An 18,779-nucleotide genomic window follows, 5' to 3' on the forward strand; every position below is an offset into this window, starting at 1 on the left:
AGCATATCTAGGTAATTGTCCTGGTGTAGGTCATGTCAGTATGAGTCAAAGGTGGACTACTCATAGTTATCTCCCTGTTTTACAAGAAAACCCATGCATGATTGCAACAATCAGTGTGGAAATGTGGCCCACTGACTGATGAGCACCTGTGTAATTAGCATGAGTAACTGACTAGCATGAGTAACTGGATCTCCTTCTGACCCCCACACTTAGACCTGTCATGGGGAAAACAGAAAACACTTTAGCTCCAAACAAGTGCTCATATTCTCTACCCTTTTATCAAAGCACTCCATAGAATTGTGTATAATAATTCTCCCTCCCATTCCACATACTTTTCACCCACTGTACACAGCTCTTTGGCTGTTGGAAATTTCTGAGCCCCCAAATCCCATCCTATAGTTGTTATTTCAGAATAGTGCGACATTATTTGTAAACATGATATTTTTGTAAGACAAAAAATACAGAAAGACATAAAGAAGGGAGGGAGGGAGAGGGAGGGAGGGAGGGAGGGAGAGGGAGGGAGGGAGGAAGGAAGGAAGGAAGGAAGGAAGGAAGGAAGGAAGGAAGGAAGGAAGGAAGGAAGGAAGGAAGATTTAGTCAGTACTATCTAAGCAAATGATCAGACACAGATGTAGTATGAAGCACTGAGGAGTAGGCAACATGAATCCATATGAAGATATGAGCAAACACCTGAGAGTTAGTACTGATATCTATCCTGGTTTGGAGTGTGGGTTCACTCTATTGTGTAATACAATCCACCTTAAATTACATGAATTACTAAAGAATTAAATGCAACTCCATCTTACACAGAGGAAAAGAAGACAGTGTTAACCTACTGTATTTTACATAATCCTATTTTTAAATTTCTACAGGACAGAGATATTGCAGTAGTAACCCCTTAATTCAGGTCCACAAAAATCTGAGACACAGGAGGAAGTCAATTGTATATCTAGATACATCTTTAGATAATTAGCAGTAAAACAAAACATGACTTACACTTGACAAAAGTTACAGGTCCTTTTGGAAAATGTGATTCTATCCCTACTTAAAATAGGATTTTGTCAAAATTTATTTGATTGTAATGTGGTTATAAATTGCACTTCCAGTTGCCAACTGCTCAATCCACAGGCTACTGTGAAAAACTGAAATACCTGTATTTCTTTAATTAATCACTAGCACTTAAAATTCTTAGTGAATTTCTAATGCTCCAGTCATTTTCAAATCCTGCAAAACCTGACTGATGACAAAATTTTCAAAGTAAATCAAGTTTATTCAATAACTATGAAAATAATTTAAAAATAGAATTAATCATTGTTATTTCTCATAGATGTAATTAATCTTCATTTAGAGTGCACATTGTAATATCTGAGGAGTATTCCATTGTGTAGATGAACCACAGTTTTTAATCCATACTTTAGTTGAGGGACATCTAAGTTGTTTTCAGTTTCTGGGTATTAAGACTAAAGCAGCTGTAAACATAGTTGAGTAAAGTTCCTTGTGGGATGATGGAGCATGCTCCAAAAACTCCAGGAGTGATATAGCTGGGAAGAGAAGTAGAACTATTCCCAGTTTTTTTTTGAAAACTGCCAGATTGATTTCTAGAGTGGTGTACAAATTTTCACTTCCACCAGCAATGCTCATTAATACCTGATCATAGTTATGTAAATTATCATCATTTTGCACATAAAATATTTAACATTTTATCACATCTATTATAGTGTGATAATTTCTTCATATGCTATTACTTATTTCCTGAGGATAAGATTTCTAATAATGTTTTCCTGTATGCTATACTATTATTTATTTGAGGATTATCCATTTGAAAATTGCTGAAGATGAGCCATTGTTTTCTAATTTACAATTAACGAGCAATTAAATTACTTCTAGCTCAATTTGATTAGTTTAGTTTCACAAACAAATTAATTACTTGAATTGTTTAATTTCCCTAATAGGATTTACTTTATATTTGTTTATATGTTATAGACAGTTCTAAATACCCTTGATTATTTTATAGATTGAACACTAAAATCTAAGTCATTGGGATAAATGGCACAAATTTCTTAGAATTGCTTGCAGTAGCATTGCAAATCTATCTATCTATCTATCTATCTATCTATCTATCTATCTATCTATCTATCTATCTATCTACCTATCTATACACACACATACAACACACACACACACACACACACACACACACACACACACACACACACATACACACACACACACATGTATATTCTGTTAAATGTTTTGACCAGGCCTTAAAAAATTAGTTGTATTCTTTCTTTTGTTGATCTGGGAGTTGTGTACATGAGGACCTTTCATTATAATATGATAAATATTTTAGCTTATTTTTTATTAAAATTCCCTTTTTATTTGTTAAAGAGTAGAAAGTAATTTTAATGTCATTATTTTTATAATATATTCTTGATTATGGAAAATTATTCTATATTTTGTCATATAATGGGATGTTTATATATTTTGCTTTTGACACAGTACAACAGGGCATAGAATATTCCTGTCACCTCAGGACATTACCTTTCACCATATTCTAGCTTTTTATTGCTCAGAAGCAAGAAACGCCTGGTTTTTAGCACTTGGGATATTTTTTCCTATAATAGTAGGCTCTTGTGAATTGGCTGAAGCCAGCTTTAGCAGAGTGCTAATTTCTTCCATCTGTGGTGTTCTTTTTTTATTTACTTCACCTAAAAATATTGTGGTAATTTTGGCATTTATAAATTTGATTTTTGATGAATTCTTGATGATTTCTTTTTATAGTTCATGTTTTTAGTGCTGTATGTAAGACAGAATTGATTTCAATTGTACCCATCTTAAATTAATGGTTGAGTATGCTATGGACTAGAGAGTATGATTTTGCTATCTGACAAAAGGAAACTCTTCCTGGGAATCCCACTACAGAGCCAAGTACAGACAACACAAAATTCCAGTGTGGTGAACCAATGAAATTTATCATGGTTACTTACAGAAATGTGGGTAAAGGGTTACTTACAGGAGCAGAAATGAATCAAAGCCCACACCACTAAGGTTCCAGTAACCAGGAACATATTTCATAACTTGCACCCAAATCAACAGGTTGGAGAGTATCTTTCCAAATGACTCAGTTGATCTAAAACTCTTCCATTCTACTGGACTGGTCTGGGAGTCTTTGTTGAAGCTGACATCACTGTCTGAGGGGGACGTCCAGCTTTTATTACTTACTCTGGCATGGAGGGCACTAGTGAATCTCTATTTAGTTTTAGTTGTTTACCTTCCTGTTTAAGGAGTTTTCCTGCAGGAGGGAAACTACCAATCTCAAGGAAACTATGGCGCAACAGATTCATATGATTTCCTACACATGTATGCCATCATTCTAGAACACTTTATTTTAATTCCTCAATTTTCTATGGCTACCTAAAATAGTGCTTATGATCTGGAAACTAGGAAATTTAAAGAGTTGAAATCTATACATGTACAGTTATCATGCTCTCTTAACAACAATGTTGGAGGTCTTCGAAGAGGTTTGTATGAAAGAGGAACACAGAGACCTAAACAGAAAGAGAGATGGAGACATGAGGAGTGTATTTGTTTAATATTCATTATTAGTTATGTAGTACTCTGGGTCAATGTCAAAGCAGCTGCCAGTATGAAACAAAGATGATCATAGTAAAAAATATTAACCTACAACCACTTTTACCTCAGCATGCACATTATTTTTGCCTTCAAAATCATTTGTATAAATATCTATTGTTAGCTAGCTTATAAGTTATACAGCAAATTGTATGAAAAGTAGACAAAAATGCAGGAGGGATAGCAATTCTGAAGGCAAAACAAGATGCAGTCAAAACCAAATTTTGACTTTCTTTGATTAGAGAGTAGTGTGAAGCAACACAAAGTAAGTTACAATAAGGACCTATAGTCCATATTTCTCAGGATAAAATGTTCAATTTAAGCCTAAGTATGTTATTGACAATAAAACACAATTATACTTAGAAAAATAATATGATTTATAATCTGATATAAAAATAACAAGGGGAAAAGCACTAAATCTATAATGGCAAATCTTTCATAAATGATTTATTTCAATCTATAAAAATTAATAACTTCACATTGACCAAAAGGGCACATTTGAAACTCTGAAACACCAGAAGTAGTTCCCAAGGCTGTTACTCTCCACAAACTGATGACAAGGTCTTATTGCTGAAAGGAACACATGTATTTCATTGAACACAGAGAACTTGAGCTGATGCCTAACTAGCAGTTACACTCCTAATCACTAGCATCCATGTTACTGGACTTTCAGAAGAAAAAGGTAACCATTGTTAACCCAGCTACAAACTTCATGGCATACAAAAGTTATCTGTCTTCAAGATAGGCTGTTGCAATAGTGGTACAAATGTTACAAGAGTAACCAATCACTTTAGCTGGCCTTTGAAGCCCACTCCATGAAAGAAACCTGTGTTTGACACTGCTAAAGTGGTCAAATACCTGAGACTAGATGGGCATGGACCTAGGGTGGAAACAAAATACTATTATTTTGCAAAAATAACAACAATAAAATGAAACATGACAACATTCTTCTGTAACTACAAATTGGGACCTAGATCATCCCTCATCAGAAAATTTTCTTCTTGCAGTAGTAGATGGGAAGTGTAGAGGAATTTTAACCTAGCAACATGATTTTCTGGCAAGGGATCACATCCAAAGACTTTCTAGGTCTGTGTGATCTGGCTGGAATGACACACCTTTAATCCCTTTGAATAGAATACAGACATAACCTTAGTATACACCTTTAAGGTAAAACTAGTTTGTAGAAGGAAGCAGCCATTTTGGAAATGACATCTCATTGGGTGGCACACAAAGGAATCAGAAAAAGATTTGACAGAATGAGTCAGATATAGGATATACCCAACTCTTACAAAAAACAGAAGAGAAAGAAGCTATTTAAGAGTAGCTTAGAGAGAGTCAGTCAGTTGGAAGGCCGTAGTTCAGTGAGTTCAGTGCAGTGGAGTTGAGTTCTTTCATGAGTTCTTGTAGTTCTGCAGAGGCAGTTAAGTCCAGAGAATAAGGAGCCAGAAGATTAGAACAAATTGCCAAAGTTAGTTGGAGGCCAATCAGAGCAAATTAGTGAAAAGCTGATAGAATCAGTCAGATTGGAGAGGTATTTGAGCCAGAAAAGCTGAGTTGTACCAGCCAATCAGATTTCAGAAAGTACTAGAAAGGGTGATCTTATTTAGCAGTAATCCTCTGAGATGACAATTACACCTGGCAAATAATAGATACTTTTACAAGGAACTAACATGGAAACCCAAATTTGAAAATATGCAGATTGAGAGACTTTGAAGCCCTCATACCTAAATGGGAATTCTTTATCAAAGCTATTCTCCCAAGGTTTAGAGATTTATGCAAAAGAGGAGATAGAAAGATTGTCAGAGCCAGAGGAACAGGTAACTAAAAAATAAAAGTAAAAGAAAAATTAGATAGAAACATTGTCTTTCAGGCATAACAGAACTGGAGGACACATAAACATTGTGGGAACATTCAAATACTTTCATAGGCTTAAGGCAGAAGGGGTTCCAGCATTGAGAAAGGGAAGTGGACATTAACTCCCACACCTAATTAAGAAGATACATGCAACTGACACTCACTAGTGAAGGAAAATTTAGTTTTCTCCAATATAGTCTGGCCAGATATATTAACATTTCAGAGAAGGTGGCCAACATTAACAACTTCAATTGTATGTTTATAAACCTTTTGTATTGGATTGCTTTCTCATATTGGTCTTTTGCTTGTATATTTTGGCTTCCATTTATGTGAAGTTTGTGTGTGTTTGTGTGTGTGTGTGTGAGTGTGTGTGTATATTTCCTAGATTTTTTTTAAAAAGATTTATTTATTTTATATATGTATATATGAGTACACTGTTGCTGTAGAGATGTTGTGGTTGTTGGGAATTGAATTTTAGGACCGCTGCTTGCTCCTTGTTCAATACCGCTTGCTCAGTCTTTGCTTGCTCTGGCCCCAAAGACATATTTATTATTATATATAAGTACACTGTAGCTGTTTTCAAATGCACCAGAACAGGGCATCAGATCTCATTACAGATGGTTGTGAGCCACCATGTGGTTGCTGGGATTTGAACTCAGGACCTTCAGAAGAGCAGACAGTGCCTCTACCCGCTGAGCCATCTTGCCAGCCCGTTTCCTAGTTTTTGTTTGATTTTTAAAGAGAAGAAACTTCAAGTTGGGTGGATAGAGAGGTGAAAAAGATCTGGGAGGAATTGAAGGTGAGGAAAACCATGATCAAATTCTCTCCTGTGAGAAAACATTTACAATAAGAAAAACATCAAAACACCTTTAAATATGTAAATTGTAAAGGTTTTAATTATCTAACTAAAACATTAAATACCTGCATCCTAATTTTTAAGTAAAATAAGGCAGTATTCAAGTTCATGGAGTAAATATTTCCTTCAAGACCACCATCAAACCCACAGGAGTGTATCCATGCTGGTTAGAAATGCACCATAGTCTTGATGATAAAGTTTTATAGCCTAGTATTTATCTCATGGAAGCTCTCTAATCATTACCATATACATAGAAGAGAGTTACTTACTAGGAACTGAGAAAACTAGAGAATACATGCAAATTTAATTTTTCTAGATGTATTAATAATTATCTAGTTTTGCCAGGCATGGTGGTGCATGCCTTTAATCTGAGCACTCTGGAGGCAGAGACAGGCGGATATCTGAGTTCGATGCCAGCCTGGTCTACAAAGGAGTTCCAGGACAACCAGGGCTATACAGAGAAACCCTGTCTCGAAAAACAAAACAACAACAACAACAACAACAAAAATTATCTAGTTTTAGTAGAGTCTGAGATCTTATTGTGTTCAGGTGTATTATTTTACTGTCTTCCTGTAATAGTATGAATATAAAATTTCAAATATTTTTTGCTGTTCTTACACTAAGAGGAATGAAAGACAAAGGGATGCAGAATCTTAGCACCTTGAACAACAGCTGTTCTGGAGGTCTTAGTCATCAAGGGAAAGGTGATTTGTGGGGAAAGAAAGTACTCCTTACCCATAAATTTTCTTTTTATTGCTAAATACTGAAGTGTCTCAGTAAGGATGTATGCATGTATAGCTTCGTGGATGTGTGACAAACTAATATTTTTTACAGGGTGATGCTAGAGTTAGCTTCAGTTGTCTACTTAACACAAGTTATCCATTTTGAAAGAGAGAATATCAACTAAAGAATTGCTTGGATGATACTGGCCTATTGCTACATTTGTAAACTTTTTTTTTTAATCATAATTCCTTTTCCTCCTTCCATATCTTTCTGCATTCCTTGCTTCTTAACAAAGTCAGGGCTTCTTTTACTTTAATTGTTGTAACATGAATATATATGTTAAAATAATGATCATATATATATATACATATATAAATATAAAATTCATTATTAAGGTATGTACATATATTTCTCAATCATATTGTAAGTAAAATAAGGGAGTGTGCTATCCATGAAATATGTGTTTCCTTCAAGTTCACCATAAAACCTGAGAGTAAGGATTCATGCTAGTTGAAACACATCTTAGTTTTCACTATAAAATCTGTGGCCTCCTTTTAATTATCTCAAGAAAGCTCTCAAATCAAACACACACACACGCACACACTTCATTTTGTATAACACTGCTTATTTGTTTGTTTTTATGGGTAAATATTTGATATTGAATAAGCAATTATTGTGCTCTTCCCTGGAGAAGACTACTTCTTTCATGATCAGTATTTCTTAGTTGCTTGTAGATCAACTACAAGGAATTGTAGGGTTGAGGCATTGTGGTCTTTCCCTTGCAGGTTGATAGTTATTGTCCTTCTTCAACTCAAGTTTAGCTAGGTTTTTGCAGTGTTTTGTCACAGTAATAGGAAACCAAACTAGAAAAGATACCAGGTATATTTTTGCCATTTAAATGAAATTATAACCACATTCTCCAGCTCAATAATTATTATAGATTTGTGAAATACATATTTAAAGTTACATCTGCCTATTCTGTTTAATATTATCAAAAATTATTCTCAGACAGGCCTTTTTAGCTGTCATGGTATTGTAACTTCAAGTCTGTTGTAAAGCTTATATTTGAATTATTTTTGCTTTATTTGTGTTTCTTTTAAAAATAAAAATGTGTACATTATTATAAAGCTCTTGTATATAACTTAGTGCTCACATATCCTGGAGTCCATATTTAAATTTTTCTTTTAGATTTCAGACAAATCCAGAGAGTCTTCAAATTGAAACAGAATTGTAGTATACTGAAGGATTACATTATCCATTTGAATGGAAACCATATGCAATTCCAGTTATTTGATGTGGAGGCATATAGTTTATGATAGATACACACCATGCCATTTCCAACCATATGCTTACATTATTTATTTCTCCTATTTTCTTATGCTCTCGACACTTTATCAGCCATAGTTTTAACATCTTAAACTTGAATTAGTAATGTATATTACACATCACAGTTATGACTGCTTTGTACTTACCACAACTCTCAGAAAACAACCAGAGAAATGGAAATATGAGTGAGTTTGGAAGTAGTCTGAGAACATAAAGATATTACAAAAGAGTTGCTGGAATTCTTTGATGACTTTGTAAAAATAACCAAAAAGGAGGCAGCATCTGATATAAATATCTAGATATATGCATATGTTTAGATGATTTTGATCAGTCAGCAAGAAATGATTTGGTTTCTCATCTTAGCAACAAAGAAAACAGTCTTTTAATAGACTATGAGACAATGATGCTTGTTAACAATATTGCTCTTTCGCAACAAGATTGTAATCACCCAAGGCTCTCATGACATGTTTTTACAGGTGCTACTGATTTATGTTACCTGAAACTCCTTAAATTCTTGTTAAAAAGCAGGACCAAGTTTAACCAATAATATTAACTGTATCACTGAAATGATTCTACCTTCATGGTACTAGATTTGTTGCTTGTAATAATTTTGTGGTTAGATAAAATGGGTTGATGATCCATTAAAACTTTACAAATTTTTACTAAAACACATTGAACAATATATTACTAGAAGAATCAGGCTTCATTAACAATACTGATCAAGAGTCTGTACAGGTCAGAGTGAGGACCACAGAGGCAGACAGCTTCTGGGACAGGCAGGAGCCACAGAGCCGCTGAGGCAGCACCCTTTTGGGGCCGCAGACATCCGGCACCCTCCCAGCTGGAGGACAGTGACCTGCCCTGCAGGGAGCGCCATCTTGGCTCCGGGACTCCGCTGAACTTAGTCTGTACAGGTCAGAGTGAGGACCACAGAGGCAGACAGCTTCTGGGACAGGCGGGAGCCACAGAGCTGCTGAGGCAGCACCCTTTTGGGGCCGCAGACATCCGGCACCCTCCCAGCTGGAGGACAGTGACCTGCCCTGCAGGGAGCGCCATCTTGGCTCCGGGACTCCACCGAACTTAGTCTGTACAGGTCAGAGTGAGGACCACAGAGGCAGACAGCTTCTGGGACAGGCGGGAGCCACAGAGCCGCTGAGGCAGCACCCTTTTGGGGCCACAGACATCCAGCACCCTCCTAGCTGGAAGACAGTGGTCTGCCCTGCACAGGAGCCCTCTGCCTCAGGAGCAGGGAGCACATCTTGGATCCAGGACTCCACTGAACTTAGGAACTTAGTCTGCACAGCTGAGAGTGTGCACCACAGAAGCCTACAGCTTCTGTGACCTGCCAAAGCAACACAGCATCCGGGAAAGGTCCTGTTTTCCGCCTTCTTCTTCGGCCAGGAGGAGGTCCAAACGCCAGATATCTGTACACCTTCCCTTTAAAAGGAAAGCTTGTCAGCAGGGAGTGCTCTAACCACTGAAACTCAGAGGAGAGAGCCTGTCTCCCAGGTCTGCTGACAGACGATACTCAGAATCACCAGAAGAACAACCTCTGAACAGAGACAACTATAACAACTCCAGAGATTACCAGATGGCGAGAGGTAAAGGTAAGAATCTTACTAACAGAAACCAAGACCACTCACCATCATCAGGACCCAGCACTCCCACTTTGCACAGTCCAGGGCACCCCAACACACCTGAAAAACTAGACCTGGATTTAAAAGCATATCTCATGATGATGGTAGAGGACATCAAGAAGGACTTTAAAGAACTACAGGAGAACATGGCTAAAGAGTTACAAGTCCTTAAAGAAAAACAGGAAAACACAACCAAACTGGTAGAAGTCCTTAAAGAGAAACAGGAAAACACATCCAATCAGATGATGGAAATGAACAAAACCATACTAGACCTAAAAAGGGAAATAGACACAATAAAGAAAACCCAAAATGAGGCAACACTGGAGATAGAAACCCTAGGAAAGAAATCTGGAACCATAGATGCAAGCATCAGCAACAGAATACAAGAGATGGAAGAGAGAATCTCAGGTGCAGAAGATTCCATACTGAACATCAGCACAACAATCAAGGAAAATGGAAAATGCAAAAAGATCCTAACTCAAAACATCCAGGAAATACAGGACACAATGAGAAGACCAAACCTACGAATAATAGGAGTGGATGAGAATGAAGATTTTCAACTCAAAGGACCAGCAAACATCTTCAACAAAATTATAGAAGAAAACTTCCCAAATCTAAAGAAAGAGATGCCCATGAACATACAAGAAGCCTACAGAACTCCAAATAGGCTGGACCAGAAAAGAAATACCTCCCGACACATAATAATCAGAACAACAAATGCACTAAATAAAGATAGAATACTAAAAGCAGTAAGAGAAAAAGGCCAAGTAACATATAAAGGCAAGCCTATCAGAATTACACCAGATTTTTCACCAGAGACTATGAAAGCCAGAAGATCCTGGACAGATGTTATACAGACACTAAAAGAACACAAATTCCAGCCCAGGCTACTATACCCAGCCAAACTCTCAAATAACATAGATGGAGAAAACAAAGTATTCCACGACAAAACCAAATTCACACATTATCTCTCCAGGAATCCAGCCCTTCAAAGGATAATAACAGAAAAAAAACAATACAAGGACAGGAACCACGCCCTAGAAACAACAAGAAGGTAATCCCTCAACAAACCTAAAAGAAGACAGCCACAAGAACAGAATGCCAACTTTAACAACAAAAATAACAGGAAACAACAATTACTTTTCCTTAATATCTCTTAATATCAATGGACTCAATCCCCAATAAAAAGACATAGACTAACAAACTGGCTACACAAACAAGACCCAACATTTTGCTGCTTACAAGAAACTCATCTCAGAGAAAAAGATAGACACTACCTCAGAATGAAAGGCTGGAAAACAATTTTCCAAGCAAATGGTCTGAAGAAACAAGCTGGAGTAGCCATTCTAATATCAGATAAGATTGACTTCCAACCCAAAGTCATCAAAAAAGACAGGGAGGGGCACTTCATACTCATCAAAGGTAAAATCCTCCAAGAGGAACTATCAATCCTGAATATCTATGCTCCAAATACAAAGGCAGCCTCATTCATTAAAGAAACTTTAGTAAATCTCAAAGCACACATTGCACCTCATACAATAATAGTGGGAGACTTCAACACACCACTTTCACCAATGGACAGATCATGGAAACAGAAACTAAACAGGGACACAGTGAAACTAACAGAAGTTATGGATCAAATGGATCTGGCAGATATCTACAGAACATTTTACCCTAAAACAAAAGGATACACCTTCTTCTCAGCACCTCATGGTACCTTCTCCAAAATTGACCACGTAATTGGGCACAAAACAGGACTCAACAGATACAAAAACATTGAAATTGTCCCATGCATCCTATCAGATCACCATGGACTAAGGCTGATCATCAATAACAAAATAAATAATAGAAAGCCAACATTCACGTGGAAACTGAACAACACTCTTCTCAATGATACCTTGGTCAAGGAAGGAATAAAGAAAGAAATCAAGGACTTTTTAGAGTTCAATGAAAATGAAGCCACAACATACCCAAACTTATGGGACGCAATGAAAGCATTTCTAAGAGGAAAACTCATAGCTCTGAGTGCCTCCAAAAAGAAACTAGAAAGAGCACACATTAGCAGCTTGACAACACACCTAAAAGCACTAGAACAAAAGGAAGCAAATTCACCCAAGAGGAGTAGACGGCAGGAAATAATCAAACTCAGGGGCGAAATCAATCAAGTGGAAAAAGAAGAACTATTCAAAGAATCAACCAATCAAGGAGCTGGTTCTTTGAGAAAATCAACAAGATAGATAAACCCTTAGCCAGACTAACTAGAGGGCACAGGGAAAGTATTCTAATTAACAAAATCAGAAATGAAAAAGGAGACATAACAACAGATCCTGAAGACATCCAAAACACCATCAGATCCTTCTACCAAAGGCTATACTCAACAAAACTGGAGAACCTGGATGAAATGGAGAAGTTCCTAGACAGATACCAGGTACCAAAGTTGAATCAAGATCAGGTTAATGATCTAAACAACCCTATATCCCCCAAAGAAATAGAAGCAGTCATTAATAGTCTCCCAACCAAAAAAAGCCCAGGACCAGATGGGTTTAGTGCAGAGTTCTATCAGACCTTCAAAGAAGATTTAATCCCGGTTCTTCACAAACTATTCCACAAAATAGAAACAGAAGGTACTCTACCCAACTCATTCTATGAAGCCACAATTACTCTGATACCTAAACCACAAAAAGACCCAACAAAGATAGAAAACTTCAGACCAATATCCCTTATGAATATTGATGCAAAAATCCTCAATAAAGTTCTTGCTAACCGAATCCAAGAACACATCAAAACAATCATCCATCCTGACCAAGTAGGTTTCATCCCAGGGATGCAGGGATGGTTCAATATACGGAAATCCATCAACGTAATCCAGTATATAAACAAACTCAAAGACAAAAACCACATGGTCATCTCGTTAGATGCGGAAAAAGCATTTGACAAGATCCAACACCCATTCATGATAAAAGTCTTGGAAAGATCAGGAATTCAAGGCCCATACCTAAACATGATAAAAGCAATCTATAGCAAACCAGTAGCCAACATCAAAGTAAATGGTGAGAAGCTTGAAGCAATCCCTCTAAAATCAGGGACTAGACAAGGCTGTCCACTTTCTCCATACCTATTCAACATAGTACTTGAAGTCCTAGCCAGAGCAATTCGACAACAAAAGGAGATCAGAGGGATACAAATTGGAAAAGATGAAGTCAAAATATCACTTTTTAAAGATGATATGATAGTACATATAAGTGACCCTAAAAATTCCACCAGAGAACTCCTAAACCTGATAAACAGCTTCGGTGAAGTAGCTGGATATAAAATTAACTCAAACAAATCAATGGCCTTTCTCTACACAAAAAATAAACAGGCTGAGAAAGAAATTAGGGAAACAACACCCTTCTCAATAGTCACAAATAATAAAAAATATCTTGGCGTGACTCTAACTAAGGAAGTGAAAGATCTGTATAATAAGAACTTCAAGTCTCTGAAGAAAGAAATTCTAGAAGATCTCAGAAGATGGAAAGATCTTCCATGCTCATGGATTGGCAGGATCAACATTTTAAAAATGGCTATCTTGCCAAAAGCAATCTACAGATTCAATGCAATCCCCATCAAAATTCCAACTCAATTCTTCAATGAATTAGAAAGTGCAATCTGCAAATTCATCTGGAATAACAAAAAACCTAGGATAGCAAAAACTCTTCTCAAGGATAAAAGAACCTCTGGTGGAATCACCATGCCAGACCTAAAGCTTTACTACAGAGCAATTGTGATAAAAACTGCATGGTACTGGTATAGTGACAGACAAATAGACCAATGGAATAGAATTGAAGACCCAGAAATGAACCCTCACACCTACGGTCACTTGATCTTCGACAAGGGAGCTAAAAACATCCAGTGGAAGAAAGACAGCATTTTCAACAAATGGTGCTGGCACAACTGGATGTTATCATGTAGAAGAATGCGAATCGATCCATTCCTATCTCCTTGTACTAAGGTCAAGTCTAAGTGGATCAAGGAACTTCACATAAAACCAGAGACACTGAAACTTATAGAGGAGAAAGTGGGGAAAAGCCTTGAAGATATGGGCACAGGGGAAAAATTCTTGAATAGAACAGCAATCGCTTGTGCTGTAAGATCGAGAATTGACAAGTGGGACCTCATGAAACTGCAAAGCTTCTGCAAGGCAAAAGACACCATCAATAAGACAAAAAAACCACCAACAGATTGGGAAAGGATCTTTACCTATCCTAAATCAGATAAGGGTCTAATATCCAATATATATAAGGAACTCAAGAAGGTGGACTCCAGAAAGTCAAATAACCCCATTAAAAAATGAGGCTCAGAATTGAACAAAGAATTCTCACCTGAAGAATACCAAATGGCAGAGAAGCACCTGAAAAAATGTTCAACATCCTTAATCATCAGGGAAATGCAAATCAAAACAACCCTGAGATTCCACCTCACACCAGTCAGAATGGCTAAGATCAAAAATTCAGGTGACAGCAGATGCTGGCGGGGATGTGGAGAAAGAGGAACACTCCTCCATTGTTGGTGGGATTGCAAGCTTGTACAACCACTCTGGAAATCAGTCTGGCGGTTCCTCAGAAAATTGGACATAGTACTACTGGAGGATCCAGCAATACCTCTTCTGGGCATATATCCAGAAGATGTCCCAACCGGTAAGAAGGACACATGCTCCACTATGTTCATAGCAGCCCTATTTATAATAGTCAGAAGCTGGAAAGAACCCAGATGTCCCTCAACAGAGGAATGGATACAGAAATTATGGTACATTTACACAATGGAGTACTACTCAGCTATTAAAAAGAATGAATTTATGAAATTCCTAGCCAAATGGATGGACCTGGAGGGCATCATCTTGAGTGAGGTAACACAATCACAAAGGAACTCACACAATATGTATTCACTGATAAGTGGATATTAGCCCAAAACTTAGGATACCCAAGATATAAGATACAATTTGCTAAACGCAGCATGAAACTCAAGAAGAATGAAGACCAAAAGTTCAGAGCTGTGATGAAAGGATGGACCATCTAGAGACTGCCGTATCCAGGGATCCATCCCATAATCAGCTTCTAAACGCTGACACCATTGCATACACTAGCAAGATTTTGCTGAAAGGACCCAAAGATAGCTGTCTCTTGTGAGACTATGCAGGGGCCTAACAAACACAGGAGTGGATGCTCACAGTCAGCTATTGGATGTATCACAGGGCTCCCAATGGAGAAGCTAGAGAAAGTACCCAAGGAGCTAAAGGGATCTGCAACCCTATAGTTGGAACAACAAGATGAACTAACCAGTACCCCGGAGCTCTTGTCTCTAGCTGCATATGTATGGAAAGATGGCCTAGTTGGCCATCACTGGAAAGAGAGGCCCATTGGACTTGCAAACTTTATATGCCCCAATATAGGGGAATGCCAGGGCAAAAAGAATGGGAATGGGAGGGTAGGGAAGTGGGGGGCGGTATGGGGGACTTTTGGGATAGCATTGGAAATGTAATTGAGAAAAATATGTAATAAAAAAAAGACTATTATCAAAAAAAAAATACAAAAACAGAAATAAAAAAAAAAAAAAAAAGAAACCCTGACTAAGACAGTGACTATAACCCCAGCTCAGAAAAGGCTGCGACAGAAGGATCCATGAGTTGCTCCATGTTTAGTGAGAGATTCTGTCTCAACTAAATAAAGAAGTGCTAGAAGAAAAAAAAAAACAATACTGATCAAGATTATGAAACTCTAGTTATCATGAGATAGCAGATACTATGAATTTAAACAATATTGTATTAGGTAAACACAAAAACCAGCTTCATACCAATTGATACACTAGCAAAATAATCTATGAATTTAATATCCAGATAAGCCAAATGTGTTAATATAAACTGTAATCTATATCAAACATCAAAGAAGATAAAAGAATGTATTCATTTAAAAGCCATATGTACAAAACATAATAACTCCATAAGTTTTTAAACATGTGGCTTTATCACTAATAAGAAACCAGGGGCCTGGTTTGAACCTTGGAACTTTATATAGCTACTACCTCATCACTAAAAATTTCTTAATAATGTGCTCCTAAGCTTTCTTTATCCAATTTTTATTAATTCTTAGAAAATTCCATATATTGCATTTTAATTATATTTATTCCCCTCCTCCAACACTTCCCAGGTTCATCTTGCTTCCATAAACACCAAACTTTGTGACCTCGTTTATTTTTCTGTCTATTATTTTTTAGTTTGTTCTGCTCTTATACTCTTGGTTGTGTGGCTTTCACAGGACTTCATCATAACCAGAGACCACACCCTTAAAGAAAATAAACTCCCCAAAAGATGAATTTTCTTCTCTACTGTCAGCCCACCTGACATAATAGAAGAGTAGGTAGTTACTCACCATTCTGTTCCCGCTGCACCCCAGCTGCCAGTAGGTCAGGCTCCCCTAGGCTGATGTCATTCAGCCTTGTCCCCAGGCATTCCATGCAAAGGTGCTTGCACCACTCCTCAGCCTCCAGCTCTGCAAATGAGCACACTGTTAGGATAGGGGAAATATACTAGGTGAATGCTTCTTGAACTTTGCTCCATGAAGCTGGTAAGGACTGGACAAAGAGCTATATTGAAGCACGAACATTTCTCACAGTTGTTTTTCATTATTTTGCTTTCATTTTGTGTGTGTGTGTGTGTGTGTGTGCCCTGAAAGAAACTAGAAGAAGACATCAAATTCCCTGGTGCTGGAGTCATAGCCAGTTGTAGGGTGCCTAATGTGCATGCTAAGAACTGAACTAAAGTCTTCTGCAAAAGCAGCATATACTCTTAACCATTGAGTGAGCCATCTCTCTGGCCTCTAAGTAACATTTCACAATACATTCCAGGTAGTTTTAAGTATTAACCATAGTGCTACTTATTCTGAACTATTTTACAATGAGTTTTTTTTAACATAAAATTCTTAAAATAGTAATTTAAATATATGGAAGCATAGTTGTAAATGATTGGGAAAAAAACCTATATGAAGCATATGATTGTTTGCCTGATTCTGTTTCTGAAATGTGTGGCATGAAGATCAAATACCAAACTCAATGGAACATGAATCTGCCATAGAATGAGACTGATTTTTATGTGTATTTGTATTCCTTTACTAAAAAAGAGTGGGAAGGTGTCATGATCTTTTCATAATTTCTATGTAAAATATGTTCTATGGGCTCATATGTTTGAACACTTAGTTTCTAAGTGGTAGAACTTCGGGGAGGTTATGCAACCTTTTGGGATTAAGTCACCTTGTCACAGAGTCAACTAAGACTATCTTCATATCAAATATTTATACTATGATTTATAACAGTCGCAAAATTACAGTTATCAAGTAACAAAAAATAATTTTATGATTAGGGATCATAACACAAGAAATTGTACTAAGGGGTCAAAGTATCAGGGAGGTTGAGAGCCACTGCTTTAGAATATGTGATCCTGTTAGAGGAGGTAGATTGGAGACAGGGCTTGGGAATTTAAATGGTCTTGCTTTCACTCAGCCAGAGGCCTCTACTGTTTAGTTAGCATCTTATTACAAACATCTACTCAGCATTCTCACCACTGAAGGCCAAGATTGATACCATGACCTTAAAACTGTGATAGATTGATAGATATCTTCTGAATCATAAGCAAAAATAAGTCACTCTTCCATTTCAGTCAGGTTTTCTGTCAGAATAATAATAAAAGTGACTATTACATACCTACAAAGTATCTTTCCAATCACTTAACTACTGAGTATAACATTATTCTTGTTTGTATTAGTTCATGACTTCTTTGTGTTCACAAGACACTCTTTATTCATTGGTAGAAATACTAGTTTATCCCACATATCCAAAATCCTTGGGCTTTCATTTGCATGAGCTACTAGAGTTCTAATATGAGGTCATTATAGAAGAGGGTTCAGGGTGATGACTGTATAGGAATCAAGTAGCTAAGCTACTTTGCACATTTTTGGAAAAAACATTAAACATAATATTTGGAAGCAGTCTCAAATATTACAATAGAAAAAAATGGACCAAAACTTTTGCATTGGTGCATGCCCAGAGAAGTTTCTGACTTTTCAATGCAGCATAAATCTGTACTGGAACTATGTAATGTAGATTTCCATCAAATCTCTTGCTCTTTGTGGATGACACTTCAACCTTTGCCTTGACATTTTAAACTCCTCATAAAAAGTTATCTGTGGCAGGTTTTCTTGACTGCAGAAATTTAAATATTAACTTTTTTCAGTGGCCAACTCCAGAAAAGTCATGTGATACTTGCCTCCTGAGTTTGGTTACACAGTCCTAACATCAAAAATAGGCTTTATCAAGGTGACATAAAGACAGATTTGATGCTTCTGTTGAGCTTTATGTTAACCACAATATTCACTAGGAACAGAAAGCAGAAAGATCCTCTATGTTACCCCATAATGAAAAACAATGGCCCTGATATTCTAATAATGAAAGGCGATATATCTACCTCTGGTACTGTTGTGACACTTCAGTGTTTATGACTTTATTTTGCATGTGTCTTATTAGAGTTAGATTCCTGTTGATCTCTGAATGTGGGTATGTTAGTCATTTAAAGAATATTCACGAGAAACTGGTAATCTCCTTTCTTCAAGGCCAAAGACAACAAAATAATAGTAACTCTAAAAAATTGTATGGACATTTTTAATGTCCTTTTTATGACCGCTGTAATGTGCTGATGATCTTTGAGCCATTACCTGAAACTTGCTGTT

General features: G+C 36.9%; 1 protein-coding gene across 1 annotated transcript in view; it reads right to left on the reverse strand.

Annotated features, from left to right (window-relative positions):
• The window catches only part of Dok6 (docking protein 6), a 456,129-nt gene that overhangs the window by 174,014 nt on the left and 263,336 nt on the right, over positions 1 to 18,779 (reverse strand). The window contains exon 4 of the mRNA XM_021150966.2: positions 16,431 to 16,550. Within this exon, the coding sequence (XP_021006625.1) occupies positions 16,431 to 16,550 (120 nt within the window). The remainder of the gene's footprint in view (positions 1 to 16,430; positions 16,551 to 18,779) is intronic.

This window comes from Mus caroli, unplaced genomic scaffold (genome assembly GCF_978045245.1).
Source record: "Mus caroli unplaced genomic scaffold, Mus_caroli_1 scaffold_19, whole genome shotgun sequence".
Classification (NCBI taxonomy): domain Eukaryota; kingdom Metazoa; phylum Chordata; class Mammalia; order Rodentia; family Muridae; genus Mus; species Mus caroli.